Below are 22,853 nucleotides of genomic sequence, written 5' to 3'. Positions count from 1 at the left end.
GTTAAAATCAGTACAGCAACTACATCAACACAGCAGACATTGACTACTGGGAAAACTACAAAAACAACAATTACCCCAGTGCTTACAACTAGGTCATCAACTGAAAAAACAAGTGGAAAGTCTTCTGTTGTGACCACAAAGCCATCTACAACTACAACTACAACTACAGGAACATCCCATGTATCAATTACAACACCTAAAATCAGTACAGCATCTATATCAACACAGCAAACATTGACTACTGGGAAAACTACAAAAGCAACAAGAAAACCACTATTAAATACCTCACTGATTACACCTAGGTCATCAACTGAAAACACAAGTGGAAAGTCTACTGTTGTGACCACAAGGCCATCTACAACTACAACTACAACTACAGGAACATCCCATGTATCAATTACAACACCTAAAATCAGTACAGCAACTACATCAACACAGCAGACATTGACTACTGGGAAAACTACAGAAGCAACAACTACCCCAGTGCTTACGTCTAAGTCATCTACTGAAAAAACAAGTGGAAAGTCTACTTTTGTGACCACAAAGCCATTTACAACTACAACATCCCATGTATCAATTACAACACCTAAAATCAGTACAGCAACTATATCAACACAGCAAACATTGACTACTGGGAAAACTCCAAAAGCAACAACTACCCCAGTGGTTACGTCTAAGTCATCAACTGAAAGAACAAGTGGAAAGTCTACTGTTGTGACCACAAAGCCATCTACAACTACAACTACAACTAAAGGAACATCCCATGTATCAATTACAACACCTAAAATCAGTACAGCAACTACATCAACACAGCAAACATTGACTACTGGGAAAACTACAAAAGCAACAACTACCCCAGTGGTTACGTCTAAATCATCAACTGAAAAAACAAGTGGAAGGTCTGCTGTTGTGACCACAAGGCCATCTACAACTACAACTACAACTACAACTACAGGAACATCCTATATATCAATTACAACACCTAAAATCAGTACAGCAACTATATCAACACAGCAAACATTGACTACTAGGATAACTACAAAAGTAACAATTACCACAAAGCCCATAACTGTTATAACTGGTTCAGATATAACTACAACCTCTCCTCAGACATCTATCCCACAAGTTACAACTACTGTAACAACAGGAACACCACATGTATCTACTTCCTCACCTAGAAGTCCAATCACCACAATGTGTTTTTGTATAATAAATGGGAAGCACTATCAACCAGGTCAGTTATTCACATTATAAAACTTGGTAGACATTGATATTTGAACAATGGTTCAAAACTAAACTATTTAGCTATTACAATGTAATTAAAACTTTAAGATTTCTTTGTTTTGTTTAATTGTTGTCCTTTTGAAAAATAAGTTTATTTTTCAAATCAGCTTATCTCATTCCTTACAGGAGAAACAATATTGAACAAGACTGACATTGGATCAGGTATTTGTCTGACCATGAATTGTTCAGCTAGATGTGAAATTCAAAACACAACAGAACTGTGTGGACAGACATCCCCTTCACCCACTCCATACTATGATTGTCCACCGTGGGAAGTAAATGTGAGTAATAAACAGATTTGCTAATATACATATAATAGAGAAAGGTAGCAGAGGTTGTTAGCAGTGTTAACCTTTACAATGTAATTTATTCATGATTTTAGAGCTTTGATGAAAATCACGATGGAGCGATCACGAGACAGATGCTTATGCTGAGAAGAGCAAGATTTATTAAGGGCAAATTCATAAACAGAGTTTATGGTCCAGGGCCATAGAGCCAATGCGGAGAGTATGGGAATACAATGTAAAACACAGCACAAAACAGGCTATAACAAAATAACAATAACACAAGCAATCACAGACAAGACATGGATTAACCACTATCACAGGCAGAGCACATGCGCACATACAAAAGAGGCATAGAATCACCAACAAGACTAAACAAACACAGGGTATATATACATACCATAATGAGCATTAAACAACACAGATGATAGAAATCAAAGGCAGGGAAACTTAAACAAGGGGCGTAAAAACACGGACGCAAAGCAAAATAAAGACATGAGACAGCGTAACCATGACTACAGGACACTAGGGAGGGGCCAGTCATGACAATAATTTATAGATTTCTTTGTGTCCTATGAAAGATAATTCCAACTCAAAAAAAAACAAATTTTGTGTTTGTTTGTTCTTTCTAACTATATTAAAACAGGATCTTTACCTTTAGTTTACAGTAGCACTGCAAGTAAAAGTATTGCATTGTGTGATAGTTCTTTAAATAATGAATACTTTTTCATGGCAGACAAATGAGACCTTTATGCTTGAGACCTGTAACTGCACCATGGCCAGGTGCATTGAAGACAACATTATAGAGATCATCCCTTATGAGTGTCCACCTCTTCAAAACATCACCTGTTCAAATAAGAAGAAACCAGTATCTGTGCTTGATAAGAATCATTGCTGTTATGAACAAGCCTGTGACTGTAAGTAAAGGAAGATTCATAACACATAGCAAGTTCATAACACAGATATTATAACACATCTGACATACGCAGCAATAAAGAATTTAGCACTCGTGACCTACATTTTAGCTGAATTCAAATCCAATGCACATTCTGTGCAATTACACAGACAGCTCAGTACAGGTCAGTAATATACAAAATACTAAATATGTGCTGTACAACTAGACTCAGAGCCTGATACAATTAATTAGATTTATTAAATGTATAAGAACACATACATTATACATACATCACATACATGACCACTATCATCTATCACAGATGGTATGAACTTTGTGTACAGAACATGTATATTACATGACAAAAACGTTCTTTTCATCAAATGGTATTGAAGTTATATTTTGCATTATACTTTCAAGTGAAAAACAAATGCAAAAAGTCAGGTAAAGAAGGCCATCTATTTTCCATCCTAGGCATTTGTGAAGGCTGGGGAGACCCTCACTATATAACTTTTGATGGACTCTTCTATAGTCATCAAGGAAACTGCACTTATGTTTTAATGGAGGAAATCAGACCTAAACACCATTTGAAAATCTACATTGACAATGTCAAATGTGACCCCCGTGAGCCCGTGTCCTGCCCCAGGGCAATCATTGTGCACTATAACCATATTGTAATCACACTGAAAAACAACAACCTTGTAGGAGCTGCAAACCTGGAGGTAAGAGTTGACTTTAGTGGAACCTCTGTGCATAAGTTTATTAATGCTTTTCTTATAATTGTGAACAAAAGGATGTGACTATTCTATGTCTCTTTTTTTTATTCATTCAACAACATACTGCATTCATTATAAAACAAAAAGTGGTATATTCTAATACTTTTCTGTTGTTTTTAACTTACACAGGCTTCAATAGGTCATAAGGTATTAAGATTACCTTTCGCAAAAAATGGCATGAGTGTGGTGAGCTCAGGTGTGAACCTGATTCTGGAGATTCCACAGCTCCAGGTTGTAGTAACATTTGGAGTTACTGGTTTTAGTCTCTTCCTGCCATTCCAATATTTTGGGAATAACACACAGGGACATTGTGGTATGGAAATATATTTGCATTTACTTTTTTATTCAGAGTTACTTGTTCTTATTCAGAGTTACTTACAAAGATGTTTAGTTGTCAATTTGCACTAGCTATGTACTAGCTAAGAAATTAGAAGCAGCTAAGAAAAGTATCCTCAGCTATACTTAGCTAGTACTAATAGGTTAGATTCCTAAAATATCCTTAAATTAATATATACTAGCAGAAGGAAGAGTGCATTGTGGACTTACCTTTGACAGGTACCTGCAACAACAACCAGGCTGATGACTGCATGCTACCAGGGGGGAAACTTGTTGATAACTGTGAAGTAATGGCAGACTACTGGCCAGCTAATGATCTGTACAACACAGACTGCCCTGTGCCAGCACTTGTGCCCACCCCTCCACCCACAAAACCTTCATGTCCATCCAACCCTGTATGTGAGCTGCTCAAGAGCAAGTGAGTAGCTATTCAGTTCTGCCAGTGTCTTGTTTGTTATAAGTAGCATGTCATGTGGTGATTGATCAGGACATCAGCTGTATTATCAAGAAAATACACACATACACACATGAATGCATGCACACACATACACAAATGACATAACATCATGGTACACACTGCAAAAATGATTCTCTAGAAACTAAAATACTTTAAAATCTAGATTAATATTAAATAAAAAATAGACATCTACCCACTTAAAACATTAAAATGCTCATTTAAAAATCCTCTCTGGATAAAGCTAGCTTGCATCGATCCCTCACCAGTTTTGGCAATATAGTATTTTTTAAAATTATTTCCTGCATTTTTGTTTGACTTACTCGTGCAACCTTCGGATACAACAGACACTGCTTGATATTAATCATCACTGCACAAACATCATTTTGGATCATCCCTTAGACTTCAGCCAGCTACCTCTGGAACCGAGACCGGTTCCTAAACACATCACAGTTCCCCACCATCAGGAAGTGAAATGGGGGCAGTGGTTAATGTAATTGACTTGTAATCAAAAGCCTGCTAGTTCAAAACCCATCACTGCCAAGTTGCCACTGCTGGGCCACTGAACAAGGCCCTTAACCCTTAATTTCTCAAAGCTGTACTCAGCCATGATTATAAGGGTTTTTTTGGGTAAAAGCATCAGCTAGATGCTGTAAATGTAAATCACAGGCCCCCAGTTATACATCATCAATGATCTTTCTAAAAGTCCTTGCCATAGACTTCTCACCCTCCTTCCACCTGGCAGGTGTTACACCCTCCACTTTCACACCTCTTCCTGAGGCTGTGACCCCGCTGAGCTCCACACTGGCACTTTAACTGCACTGTTACATTATTTTATCTCCCAATACCATTGGTATTAAATGGTGGAACAAGTATTACAATGAACACTCTCTTTCTTGTTTAATAGAACCTGAACACTGCAATGCTTTTGGGGAAAACGCACCTTGGTCATAGTTCAAGACCTTTTACTGTGTCACTTATGAACACTACAAGCTCACATGAAGGAGAGCCTAGAATCTCTCTTGAAATAAGAATGCAAAAGAAGGCATACAAATGCTTAAAATAATCTAGAAAAAGAACAAAAAAAAGAAGACTGTTTTCCTTAAACGGGAACTTCTGATGTTTCTAACATGGCTTTAATTCGCAACTTGGTCATGTGTTTTTTCCTATCCATGTGAAGTATATTGGAACTGATTTCACTATCCTCTTTCATTTTTCTTTTTTCTACAGCTTGTTTAAAGACTGTCATCCCATCGTCTCCCCTGACAACTACTTCAAGGGCTGTCAATTTGACAGTTGTCATATGATAAACCCTGCTGCAGTGTGCACCAGTCTACAGACCTATGCCTTAGCCTGCTCCCAGTCTGGCATCTGTTTGCACTGGAGAAACCATACTGACCTGTGTGGTAAAGCTCACTAGTCATATACAGCATGCAGTTTTAATAACATGTATTCAGCAACTTTCTGATTGACACCTACTGAAAATAGCTGCAAAGTTCTTTGAAAGCATATAAGAAATAACAAGCCTGTTATTCCTCAGCTGTTCAGTGTCCAGGTGACAAAGTCTACAAACCTTGTGGACCTGCTGACCAGCCTTCCTGCCAGGACAGGTGTACTGTCATATTTATATTTAATTTAACAGCTCACAGTTCTTCCCCTCACTGTGTACTGAGTTACAAACTAAAGGTGTTAAACATGTCTTTTACAAGTCTTATCTCAAGTGGCTGAGTATGTTAATGTAGCTATAGGCACACGTGTTTGGCTAGGTGGGAAGGACTGAAATATTGGCTGATAGGTCAATTTTGTTATGTCAGACTGTTAAAGGACTCTTGTATACAGATTGTTTTAATTAATGTCAAACAATTAATGAGAAAATGTATATTCTGTACCATTTTTAGTTACAGGCTTGATGAGCATACTATGAATGTGACTACTGAGGGTTGCTTCTGTCCTGATGGAATGTTGCTGTTTAACAAGGAATCCGGACTGTGTGTTGAAAAGTGTGGTGAGTGAATAGCCTGTGCTCCTAAGTCGCCCTATACATGATGCAAAGATGTCTGATCGAAATGTGATTTTCTAATAGGTATATTTCTTCAGTAGGTGTTCCGATTTTAATGAAAAAAACAAAAACAAAAACAAAACAGATTAGCAACTCCAAATTGTTTTTGGAATTTACTCTGAGTAACTTCCATTAGCCAAAAACTGACTGTTGTGCAATATATACTGTATATGTTTGTGAATTCACTAACTACTCTGTAGTCATTTTCTGCAAGAAATTGAAAGTAGTGCATGCTTATACTGTAAAAAGTCAGAATTACTGCAAAGTCTGTTTATCTACATAGAATGATAAATACAAAGCAATAAAATTGCCTTGGTTTTCTTTTAGCAAGCAACTGTAAACACATCTTGTAAAACAGCTCTAAATTGTGCTTAAGAACCTGCAATGTTGGTATGTTGGTATAGAACTGTAAAACCAGAGTTATCTACTGTGGAGTCCTATGCAGTGATCTATCATCTCTGTGTATGCACTGTAACAGTATTAAGCAGATATGTCACAGTATTGAACAGGTTCATAATTACAGCATGGTAATATTTGCCTCATTGTTTGTTTCTGCCTCTGCAGGATGTCTAGACCCATCTGGCCAAGCACGAGCAGTATGTTGACTTCATTAGTTTGAGACTGTAGCTAATACTGGCTATTGAACCAATATTATAACATTGTTTTCTTGCTTTCAATGTCAGCCCAGAGAGGAATTCCAGTATGGCTGTCAACATTGTGTTTGTGATGAGTCAACTATAGCTGTGACCTGTAAACCAAAGCAGTGCTCAAACAGTAGCCAAGTAACCTGCAGTGAACCAGGCTTCGTTCCACTCAATGTGACAGATACCTCAGATGCATGCTGCACCATAGTCTCCTGCCGTAAGACTGCATACTTTAGACTCATGCATTTCAGTTTCAAGCTTTTCTTGCCTCAATACACCTCATCCAACTCAAGGACTTCGTGATCAGCTATACTGGGCTGAAGAATGCAATTATTGTTTTGGGTTTTTTTCTAATGTTAATGTTAATCAAGTTTAAAAATTTTGCCCATAGTATACTTTTAAGGTACTGCTATATTATTCATTTGCTAAGTGTTTTCATAGCAAAATATATGACACAGTGCAAATATGAATGTCACAAGTTGCACTACAGTTCCTAGAATTGTAGAATTCTAAGAACTGTAGACTTAGAATTCTTATAGAATATTTTTCACAGTATTTTTCTGCAGTTTCTCTATTGAATTCTATCTATAACACCAACTGTACCAGGCAGAAACCATTCATTTTAGGTGTAAGATTGTTTTTCACAATAAAATCCATGACCTCTTTTTCTTGCTCTCCACTGTTTCTTCTAGACTGTGACATCAGAACCTGCCCCAATGTGGAAGAGAAATGCAAAATTGGTTATATTCCTGTCCTCCAAGTACCTGAAGGAAAATGCTGCCCTGAACTCATATGTGGTATTAATATCTAGCACAGATATTTCTCAGCTTCTTCCTTTCACATAATCACATTACCAGTTGTTTTCGCTATTACTTTTTTCTGTTTGTGACTGATCATGCTGTGTAATTTTATGTTGTTCCAGAGCCCAAGAAAGTCTGTGTGCACAAAAATATGGAATATCAGGTAACAACTTTGCACTCAAAATGCCACCCACGTTAATAATATTCAACATTTTTTGTTTATTTTTGATACTATTGTAATGTTCTCTGTGATTCCACTTTATTTCCAGCCTGGTACCACAATCCCTGTGGTGGACTGCCAGGAGTGTAACTGTACCTGGGAAGTGGATCCAAAAACCCAGTTGCACAAGATCCATTGTACATCTGTGACTTGTAATGAGTGTGAGCCAGTGAGTATTGCTTAGCTTTTTCTATACTGTACACATCTCATATAGTCCTTTCACAAAAACTCCATGTTATTTAGTTATATATTATAGGTGCCTTGTTTGGACACCAAAGCTGTCTCTGTACACATTATTAAACTATGATGGATTAAACTGGACTCAACATAGTTGCCAGTCAGTGTCCTGATTGTGCCATAAATCGAAATATATATGTGAATAAAGACAGACACTTGTGTTCTTTTCCACAAGTCACTGAAATGGGAAAGTTGTTTGCATAGGTACAGTCTATGGCAGTTTTATCATATATTTAAACGTTTCGATAATTGCTGTTCTTTTTAATCCACCAACATTACCCTAATATTTGTACTTGACTCTACCTCTGCCTTTCAGGGATATGAGTATGTGGAATCATCCTCTGAATGCTGTGGCAAGTGTGTGCAATCCAAGTGCATCTTTAACCACAATGGCACCACACGCATGTTGCAGGTAAATGTCAAGCAGTCAGCCTAGAATACTCTGCACATAGCAACTGTACAAGATGTTCCTAATATGAAGTATGTTATATTTTTGCACCTGAAAAAGTCAGGTTTTTACTTGAGTGGGATACTGCATTGAAAAAAATATAGATTTACCAGTTCCAAGCCTCCAACATTTATTTTTTACATCTCCAAAAAATAGACAACATTTAAGGGAACATTTGAGCTTTTGAGGGTTTCTAAACTGTTGTTGTTTATTTGTGGATGATGTAGCATTCTCGCAATGTAGTGACTAGAATCATATCTCTTTCTGTGTAGAGTGGAGCAAAATGGGCCCCTAAAAACACAGGTTGTAACTGGTTCATCTGCACATACATTGGTGGAGAGTACATTACTACAAGCTACAAGACACAGTGCCCTCTTCTGAACATCGACAACTGCGAACCTGTAAATATAACACACACACGTACACGTACAACTTGAGCAATTGAGCAGGGTTGCTCAGGGTCCCAACAGTGGCGGGGCTTGAACAAGCAACCTTTCAATTACAAGTCAAGCACCTTAACCACTGAACAAATCTAAAAAAAAATAGTTAACAGTTACTTGGATTTAATGAAACACATGGCATAGAATCAGTGCCCGCTTTCTTTAGGAGAATTTGAATTTCCCCATTTACTAAGCATTATTCCTAGTACTAATGCATTCTTGGCTGTTTTTTGTCCAATTAATAAAAATGACTTTCATAATAAATTATTGTAAATGGTTGTGTGAGAATGGTAAGTAATCATTGTGGGTATTGGCAATAATCATTGACGAAGAACTTCCTACAAATTGCAATGTGATACAATGCAATGGAATATGAGTGTATTGGTTATTTGGGATTACTTTGTGGCCACACAGCAGAACAAATGTGATTTTCTGGTCTGATCTTTGATATGCAGGGTACAGTACAGCCTTCATCTGATGGCTGCTGTCAAGTTTGTGAGTATCACTTTACCATAATGTATCTTCTTAAAACTCTGCATCTGACTGATTGCTAGTGTAATATACCAAACATTAATATACCAAAACCATTCAGCTTAAATATAAATTGTGTTTCTGTCATCAGGTGTGGAAAAGGAAAAGGGATGTAAAGTACAGACCACAACTGATTACATAAATCACAATAGCTGCAAATCAAATTTCACTGTGGAACAGACACATTGTCAGGGTGACTGCAACAGCTACAGCAAGTGAGAGCACAAACACATATGCGCACACACACACCAGCACACACTCTCATATGCACACATATCTATACACATCACCCACTAACATCTATCTATCTATCTATCTATCTATCTATCTATCTATCTATCTATCTATCTATCTATCTATCTATCTATCTATCTATCTATCTATCTATCTATCTATTTCAGGTACTCTGAGCTGGATTCTTCCACCTGTAGCTGCTGCCAGGCTACCCACACCAGTAACCGTACAGTGACCCTGAACTGTATGAATGGAGATACAGTAACACACACCTATGTCCATGTGGAGGGGTGCAGCTGTAACCATACTAAGTGTCATGCAAGCAACACTTAGCCTGCACCACATATAGGAGATACCCACCTTAGCTCCGGTCTCCTTTTAAGTATCTACTGTGCCTGCAGTGTCATAGTGAAACTGTCATGGAAAACCCATGGTTTTGATCAGCTTGCTTTGAATATTTCCATTTCTATCTAATTTTTTTTAGAAGATTTCACTTTATTTAGTGCTTTATTTAGATTATTTTTCAGAGATGTCTTTTAAAGGAGTGGGATGATTTACTATTTATTCTTATAACTGAAGCTGTTTAAATAAAATACAGTATGAAAAGCATTTAGGATTTCTTTGTTTATCTATGAGTATATAAAACAATTACGGAGTGTCTGGCCACAAATATAGCCTTCATTTCAACATAGGCAGAGCAAATGCAAAGTAAATACATGATTAAAACTGTGAGGAAAGAACATGGGACAGGAACTAGTATTGTGTAGGACCCCCTCTAGCCTGGCAAAGTGCACCAATTCATTATGCCATTGATTCCATAAGTGAATGGAAGATGTCTGGAGTGATGTTGAGCCATGTCGTCTGGATAGACACCCACAGCTCTGTGGTGTTTGTAGGTGCAAGATAACGGGTGTGAATGGACCTCTCCACCACATCCCATAAATGCTCAGTTGGGGTCATGTTGTGCAGAAGTGCAGGCCGCCCATTCATTGGAACTCTGCAGAATACTCCTCAAATCAGTTCTGGACAACTTGGGCCCGATGGCATGGTGCATTACATGGGGCACCACCTAGATATAGGGAAATTATTATTAGTTATCAATTACTGAAGGTTAATCAATAATGTATCAATTTCCTTTGATATTATAGTTTGAAATGTGTGCAGTGACATAATACTGTTGGTTAAAATGTATGTTCCATAATGACCAATTTATTGAATAAATACAGTTTAATGATTAATCAGTATCAAAAGTTTAAATGTTATAATATAGAGGATGTATAAAATAATCGACTTAGCTCAGGTATACAGAACTCACTAACAAGTTATTAGAAGAATGAAAGAATGAAAAATAAAACCAAAATAAAATTGAATGAACCATAAACCCAGAAACTTCACACACAGCTTAAACCAAAGCAAACTATTCAGGAAGCTACTATGACCAAGTAAATTAAAATGGAGCAAAATGCCTTTATAAGAGAGAGTCCTAACAGGCAAATAGGCTTTGTAATGTTTAAGCTAACAGGGGTGATATATCTCATTGTGGAGTGACTATAACTAAAGAAGTAGTAGATACCTATGTCTAATGGCCGGATCACATGGAGTGATTAATTCTATAGTGATGATAAATATAGGAACAAATTATTGGCACCAAAGAATCGCATGTGAATGAAAGAAGAGGCCTACTTTCAGTCTAGTCAGTTGTCCACCAGTGTGCAAGGAGGTGACACAGCAAGGTTCAAATAAACTGTGTGTAAATCCAAGGTTCTTCCTGGCACTGCCAATGACCCAACTGTATGCTGAACTGTCTGTAGATGTTCAAATATTATGCCACGAGCCAACCCAGCACAGATCAGAATCCACTGAGATTCATGAGGCTTTGGAGATGTTCCAGAGATGCTTGCAGGTGTTTAAACTTGTGACTAGCTGTGAACATAGGATATTCAGATGTAACAAGCATAAATGGCTTTGTAGTTGATAACTTAAAATTAATTGCCTGCCAAAAGAACTAATTTTAACTCTATCAATGACAAAAAATGTCAGACATACAATATTTAAAAAATGATAGAAATTGCTTTACATAATCTAAAAAGCAATTACACAAATCTAACATACAATATTAAAAACATACAATACATAAAAACAACATACAATATAAAAACAATTATGCATACTTAATTCTTAACTCACAAAAACTTACACTACTCCTGACACCTCCACGAAAATCCAAGAAAGTATTTTGTGGAGTTACGAGAAGGGAATGAACTCAATTGGTCTATCTATGAATAGTCATGTCTTTGGTTTTGGTCCTAGCCTTTGACTAAGTTAAAAGAAGAAAAAGAAAGGAATGAAACATTTGAAACACAAAGGCATAACAGAAGATAGGTACCTTCTATTAAACTGATACCTAAGGTTAGCTGAGGCAAGTTTTAGAACCTAATATAACTGAATAATTTCCATCACACTAATTTCACCTAAGCAGTGAGTCGTCTGTGTTTCTAAATGCAAGAAAGTAATATAACATATAACAAAATATAAGGAAACAGTTATACTTTTTCCAAAAAGCATATTATTTACCAATAAAGAAGAACTTGGTTATTAGGGTACATTAGGCAAGAATCTTAGCTGCCTTCATTTTGTCAAAGACATCTGTGACATCTTTGCTTCTTCAACCTAATATACTTAAATTGAGGAGGGAATCAATTCCTTAATAATATTTATAACATTACTATGCACACTATATACTGATAGGCATGAGTATCATAATAATTTCATTAGTAACTGATATAGCAAGGCATGAAGAAAGAAGGCAGTATATGTTGATATAGAGAAAGGTCAAACAGCAGTCCAACAGTGAGACTAGTTGTATTTTTCCCAGGATGGAACACAGTTCTGAAATGTTAAGCATCACCATCAGTCATGATGAGGTAATATACAGTTAACTGGTCCATGTTGAGAGCCTTGTTACAAACCCTGGGGGCAATGTGAATCCATGTTTTAAATGCAGCTCTTTTTTTCTCATATAAAAATGGCTTTTGCACTCGCCAGGCTAGGTCAGATAGTCATGTGTCCTTGTAGAAGTTACCAAGGAGATTTGGAGACCTGATAAGGTAGTGGAATTTGAACCTGGCGGAGCCATGTTCTAGTCTTGATAACAGGTCTTCCAGGATGGGTGTTGTGCTTATATAGAGGTGAGAGTGCAGTCAAGGAGAATGGAGATGGGGGAATGCCATTCTCCACTACGTATCCCCCATTTGCTGAGATGGTCAAGGCCACGGGCATCAGACCACTGACATTGAGATGGCTGCAGGCAGCAGAATGCTCTACTATGGTGCCTTGGTTTAGTTACTATGAGGGGGTCAGGGCACATATTCTAGAAATAGGCAGGAAAGCAGGGACTTATCAAGACCACTGGCCATTCTCTCAACTGTATGAGAACAGATTCTTTATCTACCTCATCCTCTACAGTGTTACTAGGGGGTTGATTATGTTCAGGTTCCTTGTGTTTGATAACCCATCTTTTGGGCACATTTGTCTAACTGGGTTTGCAGAACTTGAGTTTACATCACATCGAAGTTGGCTATACCGAAGGCTAAAAGATTCTTGGGGGTCGGCACGGTTTATAGTTGGACATGAGGGATGCAAGGTCAGAGAGTGTAGCTTTTTGGACTCTCTACGTAACCAGGTCATGTCTTTTGGTCGAATAGTGCTGTCACCATATCCCCAAATGGGTCATCTTTACTAGAGGTGCTGGATTGATTTCCATTACTTATGTGGTGGGGGTTTAATTACGCACACGTGTTTACTAGAATTTAGTCTCCTAGATCTCACTATGTTCAAACCAGATAACCGCAAACACCCTTCGATTAAGTGTTTGCAGTTATCTGGCTTGCCTCTAGTTTATGAGTTAAAGAAAGTTCAACTGGTTCTTAGGATATGGAATGTTAATTAATTCACAGTGATAGCCACTAATGCAACTGTCCCAGCTGTCCCAGACACCACTGTGCCAGCTGTATACCTCACATATATGCCAGATGTGCCTGGTCCCTTGGTGAGTCTGGTCCCCTGGTCACCTTCTAATTCAAGCCTGATTCACTTTAAAAGTAAGTAATTGAATAATGTGTTTACGAATTATGTTTAAAACATTTCGACAAACATATATGGTTGCCGGTTCTTACTGGTTTATTGACAATTTTATTCTTACACTGGCAGTCTAAATGAACTGCTTAAATATTGTTTCCTGTATGATTACTGATACACACAAAAATGCAATAAAACAGAAAATATACAGCTAATAGTTTTTCCTCAGTATTTTAAGGGTTCTACTCTAACCTTGACTGTTTCACATTGCTTTGATATAGGCCTACTTTCTTACGCTTTTTAATCTTCAAAATGATCTGCTTTCTGAGAATTTTACACTGCTCCTCTCTTTTACTGTTTCTCTCCTATGCTCATTTTTAGAAGCTCAAAAGAAGAAAATGAAAAGGTAGCAAATATCCTTAATGTTTTGATGTGCCATTACATTATTGTAATGAACATAGACATAATACAGTAGCCTATGCCTTTTTAGTATCTCATTTTTTCCAAATATTTGCACTTTAAGGTATTTCTGCTTGCTGCGCCTAATAGAGTGCCCACTGAGAGTAGGTGCAAGTCGTTTGTAATATACTGGCTTATGGGCATATATTAAATGTATATTAATGAAAGAGTCATTAATAACATCGTGTCGTGTCAGTGGGCTTTAATTTTGAAGTGCCTATTTAACATTATCACGAAATATCCGTCCACCGTTTCTGGCTTTTACACGACATTTTTTTTTATTATTATTATTTTTGCGATCATGGAGAACTTCGAAGTTGTAGGGGATGACATATTAGGCTTCGGAGTTGGTTGTGAATAATACATTAAATAGTGACATTTACGGCTGGTTTACATCAGTAACCACAGTTACAAACATTGAGGAAACAAGATCATTAACGTTGGAGCCCCAGGCAAGTATCTAGCTAGATCATCGATTTGGTTGTGTTCATACCACCGGCATGCTACTTTTCACTGCCACATAGCATGAGTTAGCTAGCTAGCTAATAGGCTGTTTATCTATACTGAACCTGCTGGCAATATGCTGTCATAATAATTAGCTAGCCAGCTAGATAGCTGGTAGATAGCCTTGGAAATGCGTGAATATTTTCACACTTAGCGTAGTAGCTCGCTTAGCGAGATACATTTGTTTGATAGGTATAATAGCAAACTAGCTAGCCAGCTAGCTTGTAAGTTATGCTAGCTAGCGAAGCCTTTCCATTAACATCTATGGTAGCTAGTATACACTGTGTTAAATAAGTTAACCTAGCTAGCTGCTAGATGAAATGGGAGTAAAACCTAAAATACTTAGCGCCTACTTCTGATTTCTGATGTTTGAGCTAGCTAGCTAGCTAGCTAGCTATTATTGTTGTAACTACAGTTCAGTGTGGAAATGACATCGAGACACTGTCTTTAAATTCTAGCTAGCTAATTGCAGATTTTTACTATTCGTTAGCAAACCTAGCATTGTTGTATTGCTAGTTACCGCAAGGGTTCAGCGTTGATATACATTCGTTAATATATATATATTCAAACATATTTGTCTGCTCTGCTTATTTTTTTCTGTTTCAGATGCATATACAATACGTGGTATACACTATCAGTTATTTGATAAATCACACTGGTTTGCATTTTCGCTATAGACATTTCGATCATACCCTGCTGAACTAAGGGAAGAACCCCATTGCTGAAATTGTCTTGATTTTATAATCAAAACGAATCAATTTCGAACTTTTACTTCACTATTAAGCATAATTCAGGAAAGTTCAGTCTATTCTGTTAATGGTAGTGTTTCATAAACTGTAGCCTTTGCGTGTGTTTTTTGTTTTTTGTATGTATATATGTATATTTTTCTGTGTATATTTCTTTTGGTTTGCATATGACGGTAGAGCCATGAACAAAAAGCAGTCTAGCTAATGACTAGGTTTATTCAGTGTTTACCTTGTTTAAGTTTGATAAAAATCCAAAAAATGAATGCAGTCATAAATGTAATAACATTTCATTTCATGTGCTTTTTGTTTTTCTGTTCCCCTTTGTTTGCATTTTCCGATTTAGTCATGGCGGCCCTGTCGGAGGAGGTACTGCTAGTGGTGAAGAAGGTCCGGCAGCGGAAACAGGATGGAACACTCTATCTAATGACTGAACGCATAGCCTGGGGCCCAGAGGGAAAGGATCGCTTCACTGTCAGCCACCTGTACGCAGACATCCGCTGTAAGTATTGCCTAAAGCTCATAAGTGCTGCCCCCTTTTCCCAAAATGATCTTTGGTTGTGCCAGTTTTGGCCATGATGGTGGCTGTGTAAAGAGTAACCATTCCCTGCTGTGTGCACTCACAGGTCAAAAGATCAGTCCTGAAGGCAAGGCCAAGATCCAGCTTCAGCTGGTGCTACACACAGGAGAGAGTACAACTTTCCACTTTGCAAATGAAAGCACAGCTATGAAGGATAGAGATGCTGCCAAAGACCTCCTACAGCAGCTCCTGCCCAAGTTTAAAAAGAAAGCTAACAAAGAACTAGAGGAGAAAAACAGGTAAATCTGCTTTTATCCAAGCTAGCCAAGTTAGGGGGTGGGGGTGCATTAGATTGCTTGTGCCATTGCTGTAATTGATTAACCTGTTTACTTTCCTTACTGAAAATGGTGAAAGTGGGTTATGGTATGTAACTAAATTCAGCTAATGTTTCCTGTACATATAAACATAAAACACAAATTCAGTTTATTCCTGTTATTTCCCAGGATGCTGCAGGAGGACCCAGTGCTGTTTCAGCTCTATAAAGACCTGGTAGTAAGTCAGGTCATTAGTGCAGAGGAATTCTGGGCTAATCGGCTGAAGCTGAGTTCCACAGATCACTTCAGCTCTAACAACAATAAGCAGGAAGTGGGCATATCAGCAGCCTTCCTGGTGAGCTCAAACACCCAGGCTTCCTTTTACAACTTTCTCTCATAATCAGTAATTTTGTTTAGACTGAGTACTGATTATTATGAATGTGCAGCTGGCAAGTCTGTGTTCTAATGGAGCGTCATGTTGGTTATAGGCAGACATTAGACCTCAGACAGATGGATGTAATGGTCTGAGATACAACCTGACCACTGACATTATTGAATCGATATTCAGAACCTACCCTGCAGGTGAGGCATCATCATGCCAGACCAGTCTGCATGCTCGTCACATCCATTCATAACACACTAAATATTAAAGGTAAATAAATTATGACTGTATGGTGCATCTTCCAGATATACCACATAATAAGAGAGAGATTGTTTATACTGTTATCTACTATCCCATGTTGGCTGTGGTGATGTTATCCTGGGAAACATGTCTGCTGTTGGCTTTTGGAGTGGCTCAGTTTTCTAAAGACTGGGTAGTGTTTTGGCAAGAATGTACACATGATTTTTTTAAATTGTTCCAGCTACTATGTAGACACTGACTTGCTTGGTCTTAAATCTCTCTTTGTGTAGTCAAACAGAAGTATGCTGAAAATGTGCCTCACAACTTGACTGAGAAAGATTTCTGGACACGCTTCTTTCAGTCACATTATTTCCACAGAGATCGCATCAATACTGGCCTTCAGGATCTCTTTTCTGAGTGTGCCAAGCAGGATGAGAAAGGTAACTTGCCAAAAAATTGTTGAGCAAACAAAATTACCTGGTTCAATAAATAAAGATGAAAAGGGAGAACAGAGTGTAATAAGTTATTTGTATAGTGCCTTTCTCAAGCTCAAGGTTGCATAACAAATGAGGCAAATAAATGCCGTCATAAATCATGAACACCAAGACTTAACAAGAAGATAAGATGAATGGTGTAGGAAAACGGAATCACAGAATATCTCTATGCAATTGTTTTTTTAAGGCAACAGTATGAAGAATCCCATAGAGAACATATGTTGTTTTAGTGAGAAAGAAAGAAAAAAATATTTTGAACAGTAAGTTTGAGAGTTTTAGAATTTTATTTGAAAGAAGACATTCCACAGAGACTATGGGGGAGAATTTAAAGGTTGGGTTCCATGACACTGAAAGCGATCCATTGAAATGCAGTAATAGTTAATGTACTTTTCATTGTTTCCAAGTTGCAATTCAAATTTGGCCATGTAGCTTAGCAGTAGCTGGAAAACTATAACATCGCTGTAGTATGTCCTGTTCTTTTTCTCCCTGCATACAAGTTTTAGGTTGTTTTTTTGTTTGTTTGTTTTTATAATAAGAAAATGAGGAACAGAGAAAATGAATAGGAACATAATAGATTGGAACAGAACACTTTATCTTTTATGGTTCCCAGCCCTGCTCACTTTTTAATAATCTGTATTGCACAGGGTTGAAGTCCATGGTGGTTCAAGGTGTTAAGAACCCCATGGTGGACCTGCTGTCTCTGGAGGATAAAACATTAGATGAGGTAATGCTATGAACCAGCTATGGAAACTCACTCCATATTGCCTGCTAATGGAGTTAGAAAGCTATAGTAACATAATAAGCCATTTAAGATTATTACGGTTATTTTATAGTTATTTTACCATATGCTTCACTCTTATTTTACCTTGTCTTTGCATCGTGCCTAAAACCCATTTAGCTATAGCAAAATCACTGTAATGTTCTGTCTAAAGTAGCTTACTGCTTTTATAAAATGGCAACAAAATGCAATATGATAAACATTGTTCAAGAGATCATATTAATAGTGACAGTGACAGTTACTCCACCAGGCACTTTTTGCCCAGCAAAAAAAAGTTTTAAATGCTCTTTAATAACTTCGTAATGCCAAGTTCAGTTGATGTGTGAGGCCATGTATGTCATTTATTGTTTGGTCATTTTAGGTATTTTATAGTAGCTTTGAATGTGGCTCAGCCAATCTGATTTCAGATTTGGAACTATCCATTTTATAATAGTCTTTAACTATCACATGTGTCCTCAGGGCTATGGATCCTTAACAGGTCCCTCCACATCCAACTCAAGTAAAACAGTGAAGGAAAATAGTAACTCTGCCATTATCAAACGCTTCAACCATCACAGTGCCATGGTGCTGGCAGCTGGCCTACGTAAAATGTAAGCATTCAGACAAATGTGTCGTGTACAGGCATGAGCCTGTTTACATATCTGTAAAGTAAAGTGTTTGACCCAGAAATCTATGTCTACAGGGATACTTCCAGTGACCAAGCCAGCGAGACCAGCAGCACAGATGGGAATTCTAGAGATTCAGATACCTTTCAGCCACCGATTAAAAAGGTCTAAAATAAGCCCAATATATTTATTGTAAGAGAGAGTTTTTAAGTTTTCCATAAATATGTTGAGGTATTATGTATTTATATTTACTATATTTTTAATCACCACCCCCCTAGGTGAAACTTCAAGAAGCCATTGAGTATGAGGACTTTCAAAATGAGACGGGCCCTAAAACAATTGCATTGAAATTGAAAAAATTTGACAGGTACATTTGAGCTACCTAGATCTAACAGGTATATTTGTTGAATTCTGTGTCAGAGTAGGAGGGGACTACTTATAATCTTAAATGATAGTTACGGAAATTAGTTATAAAGGTCAAAACAAAAACAAAGTATAAGGTGAAAAGAAAAAAGAAAGGCAAGCAAACAATGTTTGAAATGTAGAACTATACTGTCATTTCTTCCTGTAGTACCTTCCCAGAGTCTCCCATGTATTGTGTACTTTGTGAGGCAGTTCAGGTTTTTCTATTATTTAAGGTTTTTATAAGATCTTTGTTTTATGTTTTGTTTCTTGCACCAGTACATGCTACTTTGCAGTTGTTTTTAAATAAAAATTGTATTTTAAGCTATGCAGCATATGATTAGCTATGAGGTATCAGTATATTTTAACAAATAAAATATTGGATCAAATTGGATAAAATCTTGCACACAGAATCAAGAATGATATGGAATGTTAAAATATGTGTCTCGGTACACCCATACAGCATCTAACTAGAGTCAAAAGGATGAAGGTCTTTGAAAACGTCCTTCCCCTTGTTTCGTGTGCCACCAATATTGCAACAAAATAAGTGAACTAGCTAACTCATTATTACAGGTACTCATTTGTGTAATTCCTTTTTCCTCTTTGAAATACTCTGGATCCCACCCCTTTAAGATATTCGCATGGTCCAGTTCCCCTGCAATCTCATCACTACTCTACAAGTCAGGACATCATCAGCTCAGTCAGCTGCATCCAAGAAGAAATGAGCTGCTATAAACCCTGCCTTACTCAGGTTTTCTTGCCCTACCTCTGTTAGTCTGGGCCTATCTAATGTATTTTGTTACTGTCTTATTCTCTACCTACTCCTTACTCACTGTAATTCTTCCTTTTCTTTATCTTCTTTCTTTTCTTCTTCCTTCTTTTTTTCAGACTTTTGTTTTTGATCCAGCCAAAACAAGCCACCTATTCTCCTTAGATTGAATTTAAGTCTTTAAATTGATAGTTTGCCCTTTTTGCACGGAGACTCACCAGCTCTAGCCAGCTCAGTCATAGTATGAAATGCTAAAATACAAACACACTTGAGTGTTAAAGGGAATAGCTTGTTAAGAGTTGCTCTCTGATCAAATAAATACAAATTGTTAAGTCATTATGAGAAGACTTGCTGTGTCCTTGCCACTTGGGATTGAAAAAAGCCCTTGTCATTTGTTGTCTTTGTAGGTGATGTCCAGCAGTGCAGCTAGTTCAGCCATTACAGCCCTATCTCCGGGAGGAGCGCTAATGCAAACTGGAGCCCATCAGACAGTCAGTCGTAAGTTCCAGTCTCTCTTGCAGCTTTTTTGTATGTATTTATTTTATAAATTGAGGTTCTGTAAACCTTTTTGATTTGTATGATGTGGCAATAAATTGGTTCCAGACTGGACTGGATACATGACCCCTTATAGCATTTTAAATTTGGTTCAGTTTAGGGCTGTTTTGTAGTTGTTCCCCTAAAACAACTTGAAATTAGGTGCTTCATCTGTTACTGCATGTTGAAGTCAACACATTACCTCAGGCTTATTAACAATCATGAAACTTTTATGCATATTGCAAACGATAACTTGACTTTAGAGCTACAAAACACCAGGAACAGTTTCTACAGTAGTTATTGTAGTTTATTGACTGTATTCCTCGCCTTATCTGTTTGTGTACATGTGCATGTGTGCAGAACTGGTACCTGTTGATATTCAGAGTGAACTGAAGCACTTGTACACAGCAGCAGGAGAGCTGCTACGGCACTTCTGGTCATGTTTTCCTGTCAACACGCCCTTCCTGGAGGAGAAGGTACAGATGACACAGTTCACAACAGCAATTACTGCAGCAGTGTTATAATGCATCCCATAAAATGTAACAATGTATGTTTGAAGTGCTTTATAAGTTCAGTTTTTGAACTGATGTTACAAAACATTTTTGACAGTTCCTGCTTGAGAAACCATTTTACTTTGCTTAGTGTTTCTTTGTGGAGTACTACAACACTGATGGCCACTAGAGGGCTGTTGTATTACTTGTTTGGTTGGACCTTACACACACCACAGCCCATTAAGAATATAATGCATACTGTGTTTTGTGTAGTTTCATTGCATGTTTAACCATTTCATTAAGAGTGACATTCTTAACAATATTTGTACCTTTGCCTAAACCATATGTTTAGGTGGTTAAAATGCAGTCCAATCTGGAGAGATTCCAGTCGACCAAGCTTCACCCTTTCCAAGGGAAGATTCAACGGGAGTACTTAAGCAGCAACGTAAGGCCCCTGTCCCTTTTTAATGTTATTGTGTTAAGGTTTATACTCAGCTCTTTGATATTTCCTGCCTGTGTTAATGTATCAGAGAATTTGTTTTTGTGTGTGTGCACTATATTACTGACAATATTGCCCATGGAAGAAATGGATAAACAGGGCATTTGAATTAGAGGCACTATGCAGAAGTGGTGTATCTCAAACTAATGAAAAACAAAATGGTGAACATGCTTAGTTGAATTGAATGTGTTCGTTTGTTATATTCACAGCTGATCAGCCATCTGGAAGAGATGATTCAGGCTGCTTATAACAAGTTCCATGCCTGGCAGATGCGCCGCATGATGAAAAAAACCTGAAAGAAGAGGGGCAGATTCATTTGAAGGACGATAGGAGAAATGGAAAGAGGGAGTAGAGCGCAGAGCGGAAGTACACTCTCTTTTTAGGCCAGGCAGGCTGCTCCTCCCAGAGTTGAGAGTAGTGAGTGAAACCATCTGTGGCTGGATGGGCAGGACACTGCTCTCACCAAATTGGTCCATGTGGAGATGGACTGCACCAAAAAGAATAACTAGTGTTTTGAGGAGGGGGGGGGGGGGGTTCCCTTTATCTCTGTTTTTCTTCTTTGTACTGTTTGGCTTTCTGCTATTTTCTCTCACTTTCAGTGGAGGAGAAGTTGTCTGGCTTCCTGGTTAATATTGGAATCAGATGTGGACTTGACAGTGTTGAATTTCATGACCAAACTGTGGGCTTAATGATACCAGAGGAAGTATTCTCAGGAACTATAAATGTTCAATGCAAAATGACCTTGTGAGAAGGGGAATTTAAGTGGTGCACAGGACACAAGGACGAATTCTTGAAACTTAACCGATTTAAATGCAATGCAGTATGGCTCTGTAGACACCCAGAGGCCAAAGGTTGGGAGGGGTATAAATAAAGCAATACTGTAAAAATACTCTTTCTATTATACATTATTAATGTGTGCATACAGCTAGCTGAACAGCTATTCTAACTGCACTGAAGATAAGTTTCAGGATGTACTCAAAATAAAGTAACAGATTCCAACTGACCTTTTCATTGAATATCTGTAGTGTTTAAATTTGTCCTTATTATAGATTTGTATTTGTACATTTGTCTTTATTGTAGGGACATCTCCAAAGTCTGAGTTGCTTAAAATGCTGTGTGCTTTTGGAAAGTTAGAAAGGTTCAAGGTGTAGCAATAAAGAAAGTAAGAGTATGACCTTTTTTCTTTCAGTATCTAGTACATGGAATACTTTTCAGTTTACAGTTTCCTTTGGATACAGAATCCCAAGAAGATGATGTTTGTTTAACATGTCTTCAGTGTGTTCGAGAGCTTTGATGGATAAGGATGCAGGCAGTTGAGAAGTAATCTTGTTATATTTGGTTGAATGTAATGATGGAGGTCATTCGGGTTATGGGGCTGTTCTCTTTGTAGGATGATTAAA

At 37.6% G+C, this 22,853-nt stretch overlaps 2 protein-coding genes across 2 annotated transcripts; both read left to right on the top strand.

The window, feature by feature from the left end:
* Positions 1-1,096: 1,096 nt before the first annotated feature.
* Positions 1,097-10,077, top strand: LOC113569343 (intestinal mucin-like protein). Its single transcript, XM_035523530.1, has 19 exons — positions 1,097-1,234; positions 1,411-1,565; positions 2,305-2,485; positions 2,938-3,185; positions 3,369-3,552; positions 3,795-3,993; positions 5,260-5,435; positions 5,570-5,639; positions 5,934-6,034; positions 6,653-6,684; positions 6,772-6,949; positions 7,425-7,529; positions 7,655-7,695; positions 7,802-7,921; positions 8,306-8,401; positions 8,710-8,838; positions 9,333-9,372; positions 9,500-9,623; positions 9,810-10,077. Exons 1-19 carry the CDS (start codon positions 1,195-1,197, stop codon positions 9,973-9,975), a joined length of 2,385 nt encoding a protein of 794 aa, XP_035379423.1. The 5' UTR covers positions 1,097-1,194; the 3' UTR covers positions 9,976-10,077.
* Positions 10,078-14,450: 4,373 nt separating this feature from the next.
* Positions 14,451-22,456, top strand: gtf2h1 (general transcription factor IIH, polypeptide 1). The gene is made up of 15 exons (XM_027019943.2): positions 14,451-14,630; positions 15,772-15,927; positions 16,052-16,244; positions 16,449-16,614; positions 16,748-16,841; positions 17,172-17,321; positions 18,020-18,099; positions 18,613-18,743; positions 18,836-18,923; positions 19,037-19,125; positions 19,794-19,911; positions 20,337-20,427; positions 20,824-20,939; positions 21,307-21,399; positions 21,663-22,456. Exons 2-15 carry the CDS (start codon positions 15,774-15,776, stop codon positions 21,747-21,749), a joined length of 1,650 nt encoding a protein of 549 aa, XP_026875744.1. The 5' UTR covers positions 14,451-14,630; positions 15,772-15,773; the 3' UTR covers positions 21,750-22,456.
* Positions 22,457-22,853: the final 397 nt, after the last annotated feature.

The sequence above is a fragment of the Electrophorus electricus genome, chromosome 2, assembly GCF_013358815.1.
Source record: "Electrophorus electricus isolate fEleEle1 chromosome 2, fEleEle1.pri, whole genome shotgun sequence".
Lineage (NCBI taxonomy): Eukaryota > Metazoa > Chordata > Actinopteri > Gymnotiformes > Gymnotidae > Electrophorus > Electrophorus electricus.
The sequence above is the reverse complement of the archived record's forward strand: the minus strand, read 5'-3'. Positions and strand labels throughout refer to the sequence as shown.